Here is an 18464-nt window from a genome sequence, read left to right on the forward strand (position 1 = left end):
TGATACGATTCAATTCAATTTCGATATGACATTCACTCCAGTTTTGGTGCGATACAAGTCACTCTTCCCCATTGAATGCAATTTGTGTGATCAAATCAACACGATAGGAGCAGAGCTGCAGTGCATTGTGGGTAACTGACCGTGTGGCCGTATGATCTCCCATACATAGTGTGACCGGTGTTGCCCGGTTAGCGCTGGCGATAACGCTGGAGGGCATCAGGAATGTTTGACTTTTAATTGGCGGCCTCCACCTGCTGGCTGACTTTTAATTGGTCGCCTCCGCTGGCTGACTTCCCATCAACTGCCTGCTGGACACACAACGGAAGAATGCTAATGTGATCAGGAGTTTTAATTGGGTGCAGTGCATGATGGGAAAGCACACACACACGCACGCACACACACACTTGCTTGTTGAACATGACGGAAAGATTGTAAGCTCTACTCCGAGACACTAACCAAAGCCTGTAAAAGCCTGACCCTGGTCTGAAACTGCTAACCCTATTAAATCACAATAACAAACGCTACTACAATTAATCAGGCTATCAAAAACAATTCAATTAATTGACATGATGGGAAGGGGAAACATGTTTACCTTGCAAATGTCTTCTGACGTTGTGGGAATTGGCAAATTACAAAGGTGACCTTTTGAGAAGTTTGCCACTTCCTGTTTGGAGGGGGCGCGCAAACGTGCGCTTGACAGCCACACTGACACCTAGTGGATCCTTGCAGCATAACAACATCAATCAGTTGAGAAGGAATACACAAAAGCGAGAGTTGAGATTCTACGATTTATTACACATATTTGTACATTCTTAAATAAAAAGGCTCCACTGGACACTTGTTGCATAGATATGATACAATACCAATTTAGAAAAAACAATTATCAAACACATCCAGTAACAAAAATAAACTCTCCCTCATCAATAAACAACATAATGTCGTATCATACAAATCATATCATTTCAACACTTTGTACAGCAAAAAAGGTGTCGGCAATGGGACTCAGTAACCACAAAGAAAATTGATATGATCAGAGTACCCCTCCCCCCCTGAAAAATGTCACTTTTAACATCTCGTTAATTGATGATTCAAAATGATTTAGAAAAATAATTGAATGACCAAACTAGTGCTTAGATGAAGTACCACTTTGCCTCTTTGGGGGTGCCATTGAGTCACTCAAGTGTATGTCAAATATTTTTGTCAGGATTTCATTGCAATGTCCAGAAATAGTAAAATTCCAGAAAAGGACATTATTCAACTTGTGATTTTGTTGTGATGTGACTTTCTTACAAAAATCAAAAAAATAATGGTGGTGTGTTTGGGTTGTAGAAATGTGCTTAACAGATGCTAAGGAAGCTAATGAGTATGATTTGAGACTCAGTGACCACAGCTAAAAGCCTAGATCTTGATTTGAATATTTGTACTATTTTTTTTAACTTTTTGTTCAAACATGAATATAAGCCAATTAAAAACAGTCATAGTCAATTCAATGCCTGGAGCTATTGCTATTGCAGTACCGCATTGCACCATTGAGTCACACCAACAAGACGTTTTTACAACTCAGAATGTCACGCACAAAATTACAGAGGCAAAAATCTTTCGCCGAAAATATTGAGAATTAAATAAAAAAAAAAATGTTTTTTCAATTTACAGTTTGTTTGACGAGTGACTTTTTCCTGAATTCTCAACAAATAGGTGACAGATTTCAGTTAAAAAAAAAAGCTAATGTGGCTAATGAGTCATGTGATAGCAGCAACGCCAAGAGAGTCACATGACTGAGTGTCAAGGCATTTGATTAACAGGTGTCGGATATGTGGCGTGCTGTTGTCCTGGTGGCGTGGCAGATGTGCGACAAGTGCAACGAGGCTATGCTAGCCGGCTAATGAGATAGCAGTGCAAGAATTGTGATCACGTAGTGCAACGTTGGCAAGAACTAAAGCAGAAAGTGGCTAAGGAAGTCACGCTATTTACAAAAGCTAACAGACATAGCTGGCGACTGGTGAGATTGCACCATCTAATTCAGCCAGTCCTATTCCATGATTGGCTGGTAAGTCTCTCTTTGGAATCATTTGGAGTCAACAATCTTAACCCTTAGCTAAAACTAACCCAAAGAGGACCTCCGCTGATGCTAAGGTTGCCTCCGTCTAGTAGGTGCTAGTGCGGCGCTAACATGACTTAACTACACAAAAGCTATAGCTCAAACAGCTAATTGGGCCCTGCAAGCCAAAATATCTTACACTAGAAGGCCAGTTTTTGTATGTAGTGGCCGTTTATGCTAAGATGATCTTTTGTTAGCGCATCGCTAATGGAGTCTGACACAATTAAACCTCTGGAACACCTCACATTCCCCCCTTTTTTTTCTGATGCGTTGTCCCTGTGCACCCAAAAGAGCTTCATTCGCTACTCACTTGTGGGTTGCTAATAGTGCTAATGCTAATCGACAGCTAGCTTGGGAGTCAAGCCGAAACAAACTAAGCCAAGGTGAGCGAGGCGTAAGCATGGGAAAACAGTTTTGTAATAATAATTTCTATCAAACAGAAGTTTCCCACAGACACAATCATATGTTGGTGCTTTGAAAAGTGCTACTAGCGTCCTTCTGTGATTGTACGTCTCATTCCAAGCACTTTTGTGGACACAGAGACTGTAAATTGCCAATTTTGAGAGGTTGAAGTCTTTCATACAGAAGCTAAGTAAGTATATTTGTCGGACAATCGTTTTTAATCGTTGTTAAAATTCCCACCGTCTTCCTTTTACACAGCCTTCTTGATTCTACCTCAGAAACCGAGAAATTCGCTAGGTGACTGTAACACACAACGGCAAACCAGGTTAGAAAAAATGGCTGTGATGGTCAGCGTGAAAGGGGCTAATGGCGGTGAATTTTTTTTGTCGTACCCCCATTCCCCCTGTACAAAAACGTGGTGGAGCTGCCTCAAAATGATGAATCCACTTTGGAGGTTTTTGGTTTTGATTGTTCCGAGCTGCACTGCGGACCACCCTTGGGATATTTATGCCATCGGCGGCACCAGGGAAGGAGGATTTTCCAGCGACTATGTTTGAATGTCGATGGTTCATGTTTCCAAAGAGAAAATCATGACAGAAGCGGATCGAGAAAACGTTGCCATGGAAATCAGAATCAGATCATTTGTTATCAGAAAAAGAAACTATGCTTAGTAGTTACGTGCGAAAAACCATTTGAACATGAACAGTTTGTGTGTTCAGCATGTGTTTTTGTGTGTTTTTAGTGGTTTTCTTCCATTTTTTTTGTATTTTTTCTGTTTGCAGTACAAAAAAAGAATGAGTTGAACATTAGAAAAAAAAGTGCAGTCATTGGATATCAAGTTAGCAGCAAAGTTAGCAGTTAAGTGAGTGGCTGAGTTAGTGGGTAACTTAGCGCCTTACTTACCAGCTAACTTGGTAGCTAACTTGGCGGAAAACTCACCAGATAGTTAGTGGTGTCCCTTTTGACCGCACACATCATGTGGCACAAAGTTTACAAAAATGCACTTCCTGTTTCTTTGATTGCCCAGTCCTCTCACATTTTGCTGAGTTCAGACATTTTCTCTAAACGAGAAAAAGAGCAAAAAGTGTCATCAAGAAGAAACGTTGTGGTTCTCCCAGTAGGAAAAAAAATAATCAAAGTGTCGCTGCGCATTTTTTTCCCGCCCAAAAGGGTCCATTGCGGCGGAGGAGAGCCGACAAGAGGGCGGCAAGTCTCTCGGATGTCAGATTGTGTTGTTTTCTTCAGCCGGATGGCGTTCTCGTGGTTAATTGCCACCCGAAAAAAAAACCCCAAAAGTTTGATTGTACAAATAGGAGCATATGACGATTATTTTCTGAGAAAATTCTAGACGCTTAACTGGCGTGATGCGTTTGAAGACGGCACGTAAAAAACAGTGAGTGTGTAAGTGAATGAAAACTGACAATCTAACTACTACTCCTCCTCTTTTCCCTTCTCTTCTGACACCAGGTGATGGTGGACAGGCTTCTTCTTTCTTCTTGTTTTGTCCTGCTTTGCGGTAGCGCCCCCTTCAGACGTGGCGTTTCATGTGCAGTGCCAAATGGTCGGACCTGGAGAAACACCTGCGCGTGCACATAAGGACATGGCATCGATATTTTGTGTGTTAATTCTATTTGTGTGCATCATCCATCCATCTGGAAAGAGTGATCAGTGGATAGATGATAGATTCATCCACCCTCCCCTTGATTTCTGTCTGTCCATCCATCTCGCTGTCCATATCTTTGGTTTTGCTACTTGAGCTTTTCACACATGATTTAAGTGTGTGTGTGTGTGTGTCTGTGTGGACAGATGGTCATGCGGTTAGCGTGTGTGAATTTTGGGGGTCCAGCTGGTTACACTGAGAGCCCCTCTCACTCAAACTCTTTTCATCTTCACTCCTCTTTGTGTCCTCGTCCTCTTGCTCACCTCAAGGGGCCCAAACATGATTAATATTTGTGTGTATGTTTTTGTAGGGCCGTCTGCATGTGTGGGTCTCCGCGTTTGTTTTTGTTTTTCTGTATGTATGCGTGTACGTGTCGGAGTGATAAACAGTTAGCTTTGCTTTGTCTTTTTGTTACTGACTGACTGTTTTATTGTTTTACTTTTTTAACATAGCTGTCTCTCAGTGTGTGTGTGTGTGTGTGTGTGTTTACCTGTCGCAGTGGTTGCACTTGAAGGGCTTTGCGCCGGTGTGTTTGCGGTAGTGTCGCGTCAGTTCGTCGCTGCGGGCAAAGCGCCACTCGCACCCTTCCCACGAGCACTTGTACGGCTTCTCGCCTAACACACACACACACACGCAGACACACACAAAAGAGGAGGTGTCACCACAACATCGCCATGCCCCAGCGCTTTAACACAATAAACAGTCATAAATGTCCAGGAAATGAAGTCTTTACTGGTGCACTGTGTTCATTACAAGTCGCGTGCACAGCCCGAGGTGACATGTAAATGAAGTTTCCTCCCTCAGAGATGTCGTATTGTTTTCGGCACGTGTGCGTTTCACACGGGGTCAAAATATTCGGGATACTTCCCAGTCTCACACTGTGCCTTTTTAGATATCGCTGAGTCTGTCAATCAAACGTGAGCACAGCGATGTCATTAGTGTGCCTAATGAATTGACCTCAGAGAGGCACACGGATAACACACAGTTCCTGCATACAAACAGAACATCGACACAATCCTCGCTTTGAGCTGTTATCCAATCAGATTCTTGATTGTCTAAACTTATAATGGCGTTCAATGCTCATGTTCTGACATCACATGATCTGAGTGGCAGTGGCCTGACAATCAGGGGGGGTCCGGAGGTCCTGGTGGCGCACACACTCTTGTTAGCGTGTAATCCCGCGCAACGCTGGCGCCGCTAATCCACCATGATGCTACGGCATGTGTGTGTGTTACATACGGGTGGGCAGCATCCTGCCCTCCCCATTACAAGCGTAGCGCTTTCATTAGGACTTTCATTAGCCATTTAATTAGCCGTTTAATTAGCTTAATCTGCCTTTTTTTAGGATTTACAATGAACATTAATCAATGCTGCCTTTTTTTTTCATCTGCAATAATCTCCAAATGTGATGTAGAAAAAAGAAATGTACTTGGTTGTTGTACAGATTTAAAAATAAGCCTTTTTTTTAAATAATGATAATAATCTCATACCCTCTGAAAAGCTCTAACATGCCAACCGCTAGCGCATATGCAGTGGATGGACCTTGGCACAATATTGATATTTGAAAAATGTTCATTTGTAAAATAGATATGAAGGTGCATTCAATACAGGACCCCCATCCCCCTCAAGCCCCCCCCCCCTCTTCCTCATGCTTGAATTTGGTTGCTAGGCAACTGCATCACTCTCCTCCCTAATTGGCTGCCAGATTGTTCGTGTCTGTCAAGCTCCCTCACTCGATCTCTCACCCCCTCCCACACCTGCCACAAACACACACACACGTTCTCTCAGTTGCTAGGTGACTTCTCCATCACGCATCCTTGCTTCGTCGTGCAGTAATTGGCTGGCGTCATGGTTGCCGTGGCGTCAGGCCTGGGCACGCCTCCTTCAGCGTCTGTGTATGTGTGTACGCTTAAGAAAGGAGGGGGTAGGGGGGGGGTTGATTGTGGTGTGTGTGTATGCGGGCGCAATTAGGGGAGACGGGTGTGAAACAAGCGCCTGTCTGACACCTGCGGCCCTGCACACTCACACATTCACACACAATGAGCATGCATGTGTCAAGGATCGACACGCATCACTTGTATAGTATAGCACAGGAGAGTGTGTGATGTATGCAAATAATGAGGTGTACCACAAGGCTCTATCACCAGTCCTCTGTACTTTTATATTATCAAACCATTCTGTGCACATTTGTACATTGTGTGTCACATCTGTGTTACCTGTGTGCGTTCTCTGGTGCGCCTTCAGGTGCGAGCTCTTGGTGTAAACTTTGCGACAGCCGTTAAACTGACACCGGTGTATTCTCTTCTTGTTCTCAACCGAGTCCCCAGCCAGGCCGAGCCCTCCTCCCAGGTCGGCGTCACTGAGCGGCCCCCCTGCCGTCATCGGGGGCTTGGACGGCGGAGGAGACGTAAGCGCTCGGGCCGCCACTAGTTTGGCCGCCCCTAGTTTGGCCGCCCCCAGGCCGACCTTCTTGGCCACCAACTTGAGCGTGAGCGCGCCGCTCGCCTGCTTCTCTAGGTGGCGCCCCAACTCAGGGGACGAGGGCGGCGTTAGCGACGTGACGGCGGCGCTCAGCTGGGCGGCGCTGACCCCCGCCACCATGACCTGATCTTTGCTGTCCGTCAAAGTCTGAAAGAGTTTGGCGTGGACTTTGGGAAGCGGGCTGGGCTGCGCCGGGAAGCCGGCCAGGAGAGGATCAATAAGCTCCTCATCACTGTCGCTGCCTTGTGCGAGGGCAGGCGCCAGGAAACGGTCCAGGTCCTCGTCCAGGAGCTCCGACAGTCTCCTGGGCTCCGTCTGGAGGTAACGCTCCAACTCCAGACATGTCTGAAAGGCCAAAGACACAGAGGATGTGTTAATGTTGCACTATTGCACCACCTAGCGGTCTGGAGGGTTAAATAAAATGTTAAACGACACAGGACAGGATTTTCACACCGCAACACAGCACATGTCAGACAACCACCAGCATCTGGTGTAATAAAACACTTTTTGTACACTGACTATTTCGACACAACGGGGCAGGACAAGTGAGTGAGATACAGTCAAGGGTAGAGGTGGAAATTTGCCAGATTTACTTCATCCCTGACATATCGTCGTTTACCGAGCAGAGCGATGCGTGAAATGCGCACTTTAACAAGCCGTGTGAAAACGGCTTCATGAGCGAGTATAAAAGTTATGCATGTGCCAGAGAGGGAAGTGATGTTGAATGTCAGCATCATCAGCTTGCTTGCTTGACGTCTTGGACTGCTGCGCAGGCACACACACGCACGCACACGCATGCACAACATATGGAGAAAGGTCACAACACGCAGCGTTACCTTGAGAATGACATTGTGTACGCTTAAAGGTTTCATATATCTGGAATATTAAATGTACTATGGTAAGCCATTTATAGACATGGGCTGGTCACAATATTAGGGACAGCTTTCAGTATCACACAGTAGAGCATGACATGTGCAATAATTAATATGTTGTGTCATTGTTAGTTCAATGACAAGCTCAGTTTGTTTGTTTGTTAGCGAAGCAACTACTCCAGTCATTACGTATATTTTGAAATTTGACGTTGATAGCTGTGTTTGCATGGTGAGGCAAAATGGGCCGAAGCTGAGGTCTACTGCTGAGTGACAATCATTAAAATAAACACATTTTTTTCAACAAACAAGCGCCGGTGAGAAAGACGATCCATGTACCGTGCGTGTGTGTGTGTATCCATAACGAATGCATGCAGGCAGCTAGCCGAGAGGCTTTTGACAGTGCAAAAAAAAAAAGCAAACAGAGTCAAGTGGATCCTCCAGGAAACGTTTGAGTGCACACTGATGACATCATTAACCACCATGAGGATGATGATGAAGTCAACCTTGTGCTGCATCATCACACTTCACTGATACAACACAAGTGCCACAATCATCACACCAAAGGCTGAACCACAACAACATCAAACCCAAAGTAACACAATGTTAGCCGGGGCACGAAGGTCAAATATTTGTTTCAATATTTCAAAAAGCAAAGCGTGTGATTTAAAAAAAACTAATCGTCTAAAATCATAATCACAATATTCAGCGGGAAAAATAAAATGCAATTAGATTATGTTTCAAAATCGCTCGGAGGACATGAATCATGACTCAGCGTGAGTGAGCGTCTGTGTGTTTATTTCCCTCTTCAGCTGGTGAGTGTTTTCTTTCCTTTTTGTGCGTAAATGGCTCCTAATTAAGACGCATTTTGGCGCGTGTCAAAGAGGCTCTTTGAAGCTCCACCTCCTCCATGGATGCGAGCGAGCGCTCTGATGGCTCATTAGACGCAAAAGAGGCTTGGAGTGTGTGTGTGTGTGTGTGTGTGCGTGTGTAAAGAGCATAATGACTTAAAGTTGATAACTGCATTCAATAGCAAACACCAAAAGCAGAGATAGGCCTAACCAGATGTATGACAAAAAATGTGTTTTTTATACATTTCATTTTTCATAAAACCTTCCTCAGTGCGTGTATGAAAGAGTTTTTGAACGATCATAATAATAAGCAGATCTTGTATTTTTCTTTTTATGCTCCCGTGCATAAAAATGACCAATCCAAGATGACACAAAACTGCTGAACAGTATTGACGTGCACTGAAATGCACGGGGAGGCATTTAATTTTGTATTCCTAAAAAATGTCTACTTACATCCACATAGACACAAACACACATTAATGCACAGACACACACACACACAAGCAAATACACAAAATTTCATCGTCTGTGCTTATTAAATACGACGGCATAAAATTAATTAATAGCATAATCACACACACACACACACATGCAGACATGCACAAAGAAACGAACATGCACACTCAAAAAAACACACACACGCGAGAGTCTAGTGACTAGACTAAGGGGACAAGGCAGGTACAAGCTTTTAATTTGAAGCATAATTTAATACTGCTTAAACAGGCTTATGCTCATTCTGTGTGTGTGTGTCTGTGTATGCCTGTGTGTGTTTGTGTGTGTGTCCCAGGCCATTTGAGTAATTGGCTGAGATGGAGGGAATGGAATCGGCGGTAGAATCATCTGTTCCTCCGTCAGCTGAGCTTTCTCTTAATTAAACTCTCACTGTGTGTGTGTGTGTGTGTGTGTACGCGTGTGTGTGCTAGTTATTTGTCATGTTGCCCTGCGCCACCAGGAAGACAATAGGCTTGCCATCCAGACATCCTATTCAGACACACACACACACACACACACACACAACACACACACAGGCGAAATGCTAAATGCTCTTTGTATTGAATTTCCAGTAAAAGCAGCAGATTCTCGAAGGCACGTTTTGCAGCACAACGAAAACAAACGCTAATCTTCAAAGGCAAATAAATAACGACTAATAAAATGATTACGCATTTGTATGAGGATAAATTGTGTGTAATCGGCAGTGTAAAAGATGTTAATTGGACCAGTGCTGCTGAAATATAGTGCCTAATTAGCATCCTTCAAGCGGTGTGCTTTTATCACGTTGGTATTCGGTCACATCGCAATGCGTCTCCACGGCATCATTAAAGAATCCTCTCTGCAAACAAAAAATCTTTGATTTTTTTTCCCTTAACAAAAGACAGAAAGAGAAAAAAAACCTTTTATAATGAATAACAGTGTTTGTTTTAAAAATGTATTTAGTGAAGTTTTCTCAGAATGACAACCTTTTGTCAAAAAATGATTTTTTTGGCCTCCAAAAATATGATGGGGAATCGTTGCAAAAAATTCACTTCAAAATTTGCAACGATTTTCATAAATGCTTGAACAAAATGTAAAATTTTATTTTACTCAAAAATACTTATTCTCTTTTCTTTAAAGAAATGGAGGTTTTGGGGCTTTTTCAGGAAAATAAAGTTTAAAAAAGAAAAAATGCAGCATTATAAAAAAAAAAAAAAAAAAAAAAAAAAAAAAAAAAGAACTTACGTGACACATTGCACACAAAGATCTCAATATATCATATAGCAGGACGAGGTGGCCGAGTGGTTAAGGCGATGGACTGCTAATCCATTGTGCTCTGCACGCGTGGGTTCGAATCCCATCCTCGTCGGTTGATTTTGACAAACACGACCTCCAAAAGTGAAAGTTATGTAATGCAAATATATAAACTGTGACATCATGTGCGCTTACCTGTTGCGACACCCACTAACTTACATACGTAAGCCAATCATTAAAATTGACTTACCCACACAGGGTCACTAAAGTTTACAAGCATGCACATTCAAATTCATGCAAACATTCATACACTGACAAACATGCCCAGGCAGACATATGCTATGTCTGCCTTGCTAATTGAGCATGAAAGTATCACGTCAATGGCGTGATTTAAAAGTGGTGTTAATGCTTCTTCCGCTAGCAAGAGAACATTAGCGAGCGACAAGCTTCAGTCACCTTCACTATAGGACGTTCTAGGGCGCGTTTGAAGAGTCAGCCCCCAAAGCCAAATTCACTTAGCCACATGAATTTTGCCAGACGACAAAGTCTCAAGAAGCCAAGCACCGGACAAACTGACATCTGCCATTTTGTTTTAACACATTTACTTTTGATTTATTTGGGAAAAATCAGTCCCTGAAGGCAGTTTCACTTGCATGCATGAAATTTGTCCACCATGAGTGAAAGCACAAAATGTTGTGATGAGGATTACTGTACTGTTACTTGAAGCTACTTGACGGATGACTTGTTTAAGACAATGAACCTGAAGGAGGTCTCAGCTGTTGTTGAGTCCTAATGGATTAACCCTTTGTCTTGACTCCATGTGTGTGCGCGCACTTGCGCCTGTGCGTGTGTGATGGGATGAGTTCAGGGATTAGGTCATTGTGAAGTGTGAGCATGCGTGACTCGGCGTGTGTGCGTGAAACAAAGGCTGCGCGAGTGTGAGTGTGTGTGTGATGACTTCACCGCTTATGAATGTATTTATGATCACTGGACGCGTCTGTGTCTGTGTCTGTCTTTGTCTGCATTGATTGCTTTTACATTAAAAGGGTTCTGGCCGTCACATGCATTCAGCGGCTGTTTCATTAGGTACATGTATAATTTCATCATTTAAAAATATGGCTAAGTTCATTCATGTGAATAGTAATAATAAAAACAGATATAATGAATTTGACCGATGACCTCCCAAACATGTTGCGAAGACAACCAACTGCTTTCAACTTGCGACGCAGACAAGCGTGCAGATGTGGTTGCCTTGGCAACCAATCACGCGAGGGGACAAAAAGAGCACCTGGTTGCCTCCGGGGACCTCCATCACCATCATGGCCTCACCGCGGTCTGACCTCCAGAGATTTTTTTTTTTGTTTGGGTTAGGGTGGTGGTGGTTCTCACTTTGCTGGAAAGCAGAGCGGGTGGGTCACATGACTCGTGCATGTGTGAGCTAGTGTGTGCGGGTGTGCATTAGAGAGCCATCCTGGGGTGAAAAGAGAAACACCTTCCACATTTCCATTTTGCTTTGTCCTGCAGTTCAACCCTAAATAATTCACATGTACTATGCGCACACATCTACATGCGTGCACACGCATGAACACACGCACACATAAAATGCTGTTCTCTGAATGGCATCACAGTGATGCTCCCTCTTGGAGGAAAAAGAAAAAAAATGAGGTCATCTTGGAATACTCCCAATTTTCTATCACAAAAAAGGACATTTTCACATGTAGTATGTGTCACTTAGCAACTACGCAACACAAAGTGTGACACATTAGAAAATTTGTTTTTTTTTTACTGTGTTTTTTTTTTTAACAAGGACAATACCACTTTATCATATTAGTCTTCATAAAACATAGAACATAATTTAATGACCAATATGGATTTTTTTGGGGCTCATCCTGCTTCCGAGCAATCTCACATTACATAACCAAAAGTTTCTCAGTTGGTGTTTACCGTAAATCTGACAATGCTCACACTGTCTAATAAAGATATGCTCGTATAATGCTAATGTATAATGAAATATATATACAAATGCCATAGACAGGCTAATTTAAATTTAATACAAACCTTAAAGCAGCTTTAACATTGTCGGTTTAGACACCAAAATGTACTACCAAAACATAATGAATGCATACTAGCTTCATGCTAACATAATGCAAAAGACAGGCTAATGAAAATTAGCATCAATGTAATTACAAACCTTCAAGCAGCTGCTACTTTTAAACACACATGGCGCTGCAACGTAAATAGAGAATATGCAAAGCTCTCACGGAGCCTGCAGTCACACACAACGCACACACTTGTGTATTCCTCATAGACTACACTAACCCACAAAACAAAGCAAAAGTCATTGTGGCTTCACGCTGCGTTGCCACGACAACATCATCGGTCTGCTGGCCTACATGGATCATGTAGAGATGCATCAAGTAAAAGTGCACCACATAGACTTGCATTGCCTCAACACACACTAAAAGCATGTCAACGTACATCATGTATGAATAGACATACAACACGTAGACTAGTCTGGAAGTACATTGCAAACTGGATGAGGGGGGTCAACAGGAAGTCTGACCTACTACTTCCTCTACTTCCTGTACTACAACTTCCCCTTCATCGACTGGACTTCCTGTCACGATGTTTATCTTAGCGTGTGTCTCAGTTTAGTCTTAGTGCTCCTCGCCTCCGAGACAAACGTCTGCGCTCTTATTCCCAAGGTCACCCTCCTCCTCTACATCGACCCATTTACTCTACACACACTCGCACAACAATCATCCATGCATGAAGCGGCGCTGGAATGGTGGCACACTCTGTTCTCACACAGTCCACACACGCAGAGAATGTGTAAAACAAAGCGACATGCCCAAATGAGCGTCCGGAGGGTCTTTCATGTTGTTGTGTTGCTATTGATTAGAACATAAACGTGGTGTTAGTGTTCGGCCACGCGAGATCAATGAGCGCCAGACAGAAGTCATCAAATACCTAGCAGTCGCTGAGAACTGAAATGCTGATTTACGCCAATGAAATTTGTATATGTGTGTCTACGGTACCTTGTCACACTTTTTGGGGGAACTTGCACCAAATGTTTGTACTCGTTTCCCTAATCCCAACACACACACACACAGACAGACAGACAGACAGACAGACAGACAGACAGACAGACAGACAGACAGACAGACAGACAGAGAGAGAGACAGACACAGACAGAGAGACAGAGAGACAGACAGACAGACAGACACAGAGCCAGGCAGCATTAAACATTACCATGACAACGCAACTCATGTGGCTAAAAGTTCATGTAAACCAAAACTGTATGTAACCTTTACACGTGTGTATGTGTGTGTGTTGTCCTGCTAGCTTCAGGCCGTGTTGGCAAGCTCTCTCTCTCGCCACATACGCACACATGTATACACACACACACACACACACACACACACGCTCGCACACGCTCGCACACCCATAAAGTGAGTTTGCTGGCTGAAAAAGACGACGGCAGAGTACAATTGATTTTTTTCTTGTCCATCATGCAGAATTGAGGCATCGAGAAGCAAGCGAGTCACATTTTGGGAGGGAACAGGAGGTCAGAACACTCAGAACAAGACAACAAATCAATCTTTAAATCGTTAGATCATTCTGTCGATTTTGCGGAACCAAATCAAAGAAGTTTAGGAACAATGGAGGGAAAAACCTTGGCTTATGTTTTGCTTCCCCGCAGCCTGTTTGAAATAGTCAATAATGTCCATTCAAGCAGGCAAATTTTTCTTTCTTTCTTTCAGATTTGTTTCTCTTGCAGCCGTTTTAGCCAATTGCTATAAAGCAGTCAGTGATTGCTGAGCAACTCGTACTGCCCGCTGTCTTTTTAAAAGCACACAAGAAAAACTTTGTCTTGCTGTTGACTTTCTCTTCTATTTTGTATGGCAGCCCGTTTAGACAGCTGATTTAAAATATTCAATGACTGCCAAGATATTAATCATGCCTTGTTTTTGATCCCCTTTGACTTCTTTCATTCACACACACACACACACAAACACACACCCCCACAGAGCCAGTCATGTGTAAAGATGAGGACGACTTTCACAACCCAACTTTGTGGTCGTGCCTCATTTGTTCCGCTTTGACGGCGCCGTACTCCCGACTAGTTTGTCCCGGTAATAGTCTCTTATTTAATCTCCCGCGCCGGCGACTGAACGCCTCATTCGCCTCCTGAATTACAGCCGACCTAGGTGTGTGAGTGCGTGTGTGTGTGTGTGTGCTACACAAATGAATCAATGTGCAGCCTCCCAGCAAGGAGAGGGAAGATGATCAATCAAACGCAGATTGCTCATCAAAGATCAGCTTTGTGTTTTCATCACTTTTTCTTTCCATCTGTGAAATCTGCTGATCTGCACTTTGATAAGCAACGTCTGCGCCTCAAGTTCCGGTGAGCAAAATGTTCACATAACAAATTTCAAAAAAAGGAAGTTTGATATAGAAAAAAAAAAAAAGTGAAGGAGGATTAGGAAGACGACCAGTCATTCAGTTTCTCAGTCATTCACTTCCTCTGTTCTTCATTCTTTGTTTTGTTTCCTCTTTTTGTCTGACCAGGAAGCAGCTGTTAACTTACGCAATTGTGTGTGTGTGTGTGTGTGTCTGTCTGTGTGTGTGTCAACAAAAAAACAGACCCTCGGGACAGGCATGATTAATTGATTGGCAATCAGACCATTTTCAGAAGCACCTGCCTAAACGGGCTGCCATACAAATCAAAACAGGAAGTTTGGTTTGGATGCCAAATGCTGGTCGAACACAAATCTTTATGATGAGATACTTTTGATCCCCTTCGTATTTAGACAATCAAAAGTGCACTTGGCTACTAAGCAGAACCAATTAACACATTGTATCAGAATGCACGAAAAAGTCTTACGACCTATGCCTGGAAGGAAACAGGAAGTGGGTTGTTTTGCTTCGAAAACATCACAATGTCAAAGTTGGGGTAGTATTGTTATTGAAATCAAAAAATTGTTGAATCTTTTAAGTATGCTAGCGGTGCACTCGATACCCCGACGGCAAGCTGCCAAAAAGTAATTTGAGTGCAGACGATAGCGGCCGATGTAAACGCCTCTCTCTGTTCTTATCTCTTGTGTCGCCGTGATTCCCATCGGGAATTCAGCTCCGCGCCGAATCGGATCGGCGGCATATCGGCGGCACGCAAGTGTCTGGCGAGTCGCCGGGATCTGTGGTGACGCCGTGGTGGATCAATCCATCAATCGGAATGAAAACAGATGAAACGACGACAGAGCGCAACAGGCGGGAAGGGAAAAATGCTTTTAACCGGGATGTGGTAAAAATAGCAGGAGGAAATGTTACGGCAGTCTGGAAAATTTGGATTTATTGTCACACACACACACAAATCCCAAAAGGCCATCACATCATTCCCAATCGGCACAGACGCAGCAATTATACGGCGAAGACTACATGCTGCTGTCAGACGCAACAAGGCTAACAGACAGGCGGGACTGTGTGTGTGTGTTTGTGTGTGTGTGTGTTTAGCAGTCGGGCAAAGCAGTTGATGAGAGAGGACAAAGAAGCAGAAGACACAGGAAGCAACCAAACATGACGACGCCAGTGTGTGCACGTGTGCGTCGCTGCAGAGAAACAATTTCGAGGAAACTTGACATAGCTTTATACATTTAAGAGTAATAGAGGCTGGCGAGGCTTTTATTGACTTAACTACAGCTATTAATACGACGCTACTTTATTTCTAATGATATCGCCATTTACAGTTTCATTAAGGGGATCATTATTGAAGGCAAACATGGACACGCGGATCATTGTGGAGCAACCACATGTAGTTTCTAGTTTCGGTCTTCTACGTTATGTAAGATTATCTGTAAGAATGCTGACTTTGCAGGAGAAAAAAAATCATAAGACAGCAAATGTCATGAGTTTACAAGAATACTAATCATTGCTTAAGATGCCATGCAGCAAATTAGCTCAAATGGGATTTGATGTCCATTTGTGTCAATTGTCTAGTCCAATCTATGCTACAAGCTAAAGTCATGAAATAGCCTCTGGTCCAAAGACAATGTTTACACTTAGCCTGTAGCTTGTCAGATTTTCAATAACAGACTCCATAGAAGCCAGCAACCAGGTTACAACCCTAATGACGACAAATGAGGAGACATAACTGTTATTATCGACCCCTGGCATAGGTTACACACACAAGCTTTAAGTTACACCTTTGAGTGACAGCTTAGAGGTCAAAATGTGCAGACTTGGTCCACTTCTTCCCCCTATTCCATATCGTTGCCTTTTACATAATAAAGCAGGTAAAGTCCCCTCTTAATGAATCTACAGAGCCCTCAAAAGAACTGCATAAGTCTGATTCGAGGAATTCGGTATTCGAGGAAATGACTGTCCCCCATTCCGCGTCACTGCCTTTCACGCCCCCCACCTCAAAAAAGGTGGAAAATGACAGTTTTCACTGCTGTCGAGTAAATGCAGACTTAATGGATGGGACGGGGCTTCATTCAGTACTGTAGGCGTAATGGACATGTGGGCCACACACACGCGCACGCGCACACACACATGCTGGTCACAGCTGTGCTCATTCAATGTCCATCAGTGTGGAACCATCACACACACACACGCCAATTAACATACCACGTGCTCATTAATAGCTTTTGGTGAGCACGTGATGAGCGTGAATATGATTTACATGGAGCCTGATGTCAACAAACTATTTTATACACACGCGCGCGCACGAGGATGATGATACATAATTTAGTCTGCAAATTCGCCATGACAGGTGTGCATGTATTATTTAGTAAAAGGAGCCAGCGGCCATTAGGCGCGTGCGTGCGTACGCATCGATCAGATCAGAGCTGAAGCGCGCAGCCCGATCGCGCCCGAGGCGCGCGCACGCACGACAACAACGCTCCACGTAAGAAAAGCACGTTTAAATGCGTAAAGGGGAAAGAAAATCTTAAAAGCTATTCAGGGGTGGGGCTAAAAGTACAACATTCAAAAATATAGATTTGTTTTTTCTTTTCGAGAGGAAGGCACGTGACTGTTTTTACGAGTGCGTCCGCGTGCGTGTGTGCCTGTCAGCGGACCGCGCTGCGATCCATGTGAGCGAGGAAATTAATATATAATTCAGGGGGAAAAAACGACAAGCCAAACTGGACAGTAATGACTGAAAAAAGAATAACGTGCAAATTATTAAAAATATTTATATGTATGAATACATTTTTTTTTCAAAAACTGCTTACAGACCTGCTGCCAGTTTTCCTCCAGGGAAGGCATCGCGGAGAAATAACCAGTGTCGTGCACCAGTTGGAGTTCCTGGAAAATACTGTAATTAGCCAGCACGTCCATGCTTGTTGTGCAAGAACAACAAGAAGTAAAAGAAAAATGTCCACAATCAAGCCCCAAAAAAGTCCGCACGGGAAGTGTCACATCCAAACAATTATTTCCTCATCTCACGTTTAGGTGGGGAGAGAAAAAGAAAAAGAAAAAAAACAACTACAGCTGAAGCAGGAAAGCTCAAAATGAGCGCGCACTTTAATTTTAATTTGTTGAAAAGGAGAAAAATGAAGCTTAGTTTTGTCGGTTCCGCCTCTGCTCGCGGCTGCCAGGTTTGCTTCCGCGCAGGCAGCTCGCCATGCAGGCTGCGGGTTGCCAGGTTTGCTTCTCGGCACAAGCCACGCAGCTTCGCCATGCAGGCTTTTGCGGGTTGCCAGGTACCACATAAGCGGGGGACCAGAGGGGGCGTGAAGTCACTTGTCACTCACTTGCTCGCGTGACCATATAAGGTAAATCGGCTTCATGATGTCAGCGACGGCCACGTAAGGGGGTGCTGCTGGTGAGGTGGGAGGCGGGACTTGTTGAGAGCTAGGCTCGCCATTGGCTGGTTCCCGCTGTCAGCCCCGCCTCTTTGGGCAAAGAGGGGGGTGAGTTATTTTTAGCTAGCTTTAAATTGAGCCGAGCAACGCTCCAGCCGGTCAGTCCTGTGAGGACCTAAGAGGACGCACATGAGCGAGTAGCTCTCCAAAAACAAGCAGCGTCAGAAAGCAGTGGGAGCGTACATGTGAAAGTACATTTACAAGCTGCATGAAACGGAGCAGAGTCAGCAGACCTTCTCCCACCACTTCGGGTCACATGACTGGGTTGGCTAGACCCTGTGGCTAAGCATGATTTTGACATCACAAAATTGTTTAAGATTATCAGAAGCTGCATGTCATGTTTGGGAACTGAAATGAAACCTAAGCTAAATGTCAATTCAAGACTATTTAGTGGTATCAGGTGCACTATCTACAGTATAAATGTGCTTGGTAAGCAGCAGTTGAAGCACACATTGTGTCGGGAATTAAGTCCAACAAAGAAAAAGTCACATGACATTTCCCTCAGGTGCA

At 43.8% G+C, this 18464-nt stretch overlaps 1 protein-coding gene and 1 non-coding gene across 2 annotated transcripts; one reads left to right on the forward strand and one right to left on the reverse strand.

The window, feature by feature from the left end:
* Positions 1-774: 774 nt before the first annotated feature.
* Positions 775-17750, reverse strand: LOC133159795 (Krueppel-like factor 7). The gene is made up of 4 exons (XM_061287159.1): positions 17326-17750; positions 6377-6986; positions 4651-4774; positions 775-4080 (listed from the first exon to the last, which is right to left on the reverse strand). The coding sequence occupies exons 1-4, from the start codon at positions 17425-17427 to the stop codon at positions 4029-4031; spliced, it is 888 nt and encodes a 295-aa protein (XP_061143143.1). The 5' UTR covers positions 17428-17750; the 3' UTR covers positions 775-4028.
* On the forward strand, positions 10120-10201 carry trnas-gcu (transfer RNA serine (anticodon GCU)). Its single transcript has one exon. It is a non-coding gene; the product is annotated as a tRNA-Ser (tRNA).
* Positions 17751-18464: the final 714 nt, after the last annotated feature.

Source organism: Syngnathus typhle, linkage group LG9, assembly GCF_033458585.1.
Source record: "Syngnathus typhle isolate RoL2023-S1 ecotype Sweden linkage group LG9, RoL_Styp_1.0, whole genome shotgun sequence".
NCBI classification, from domain to species: Eukaryota; Metazoa; Chordata; class Actinopteri; order Syngnathiformes; family Syngnathidae; genus Syngnathus; species Syngnathus typhle.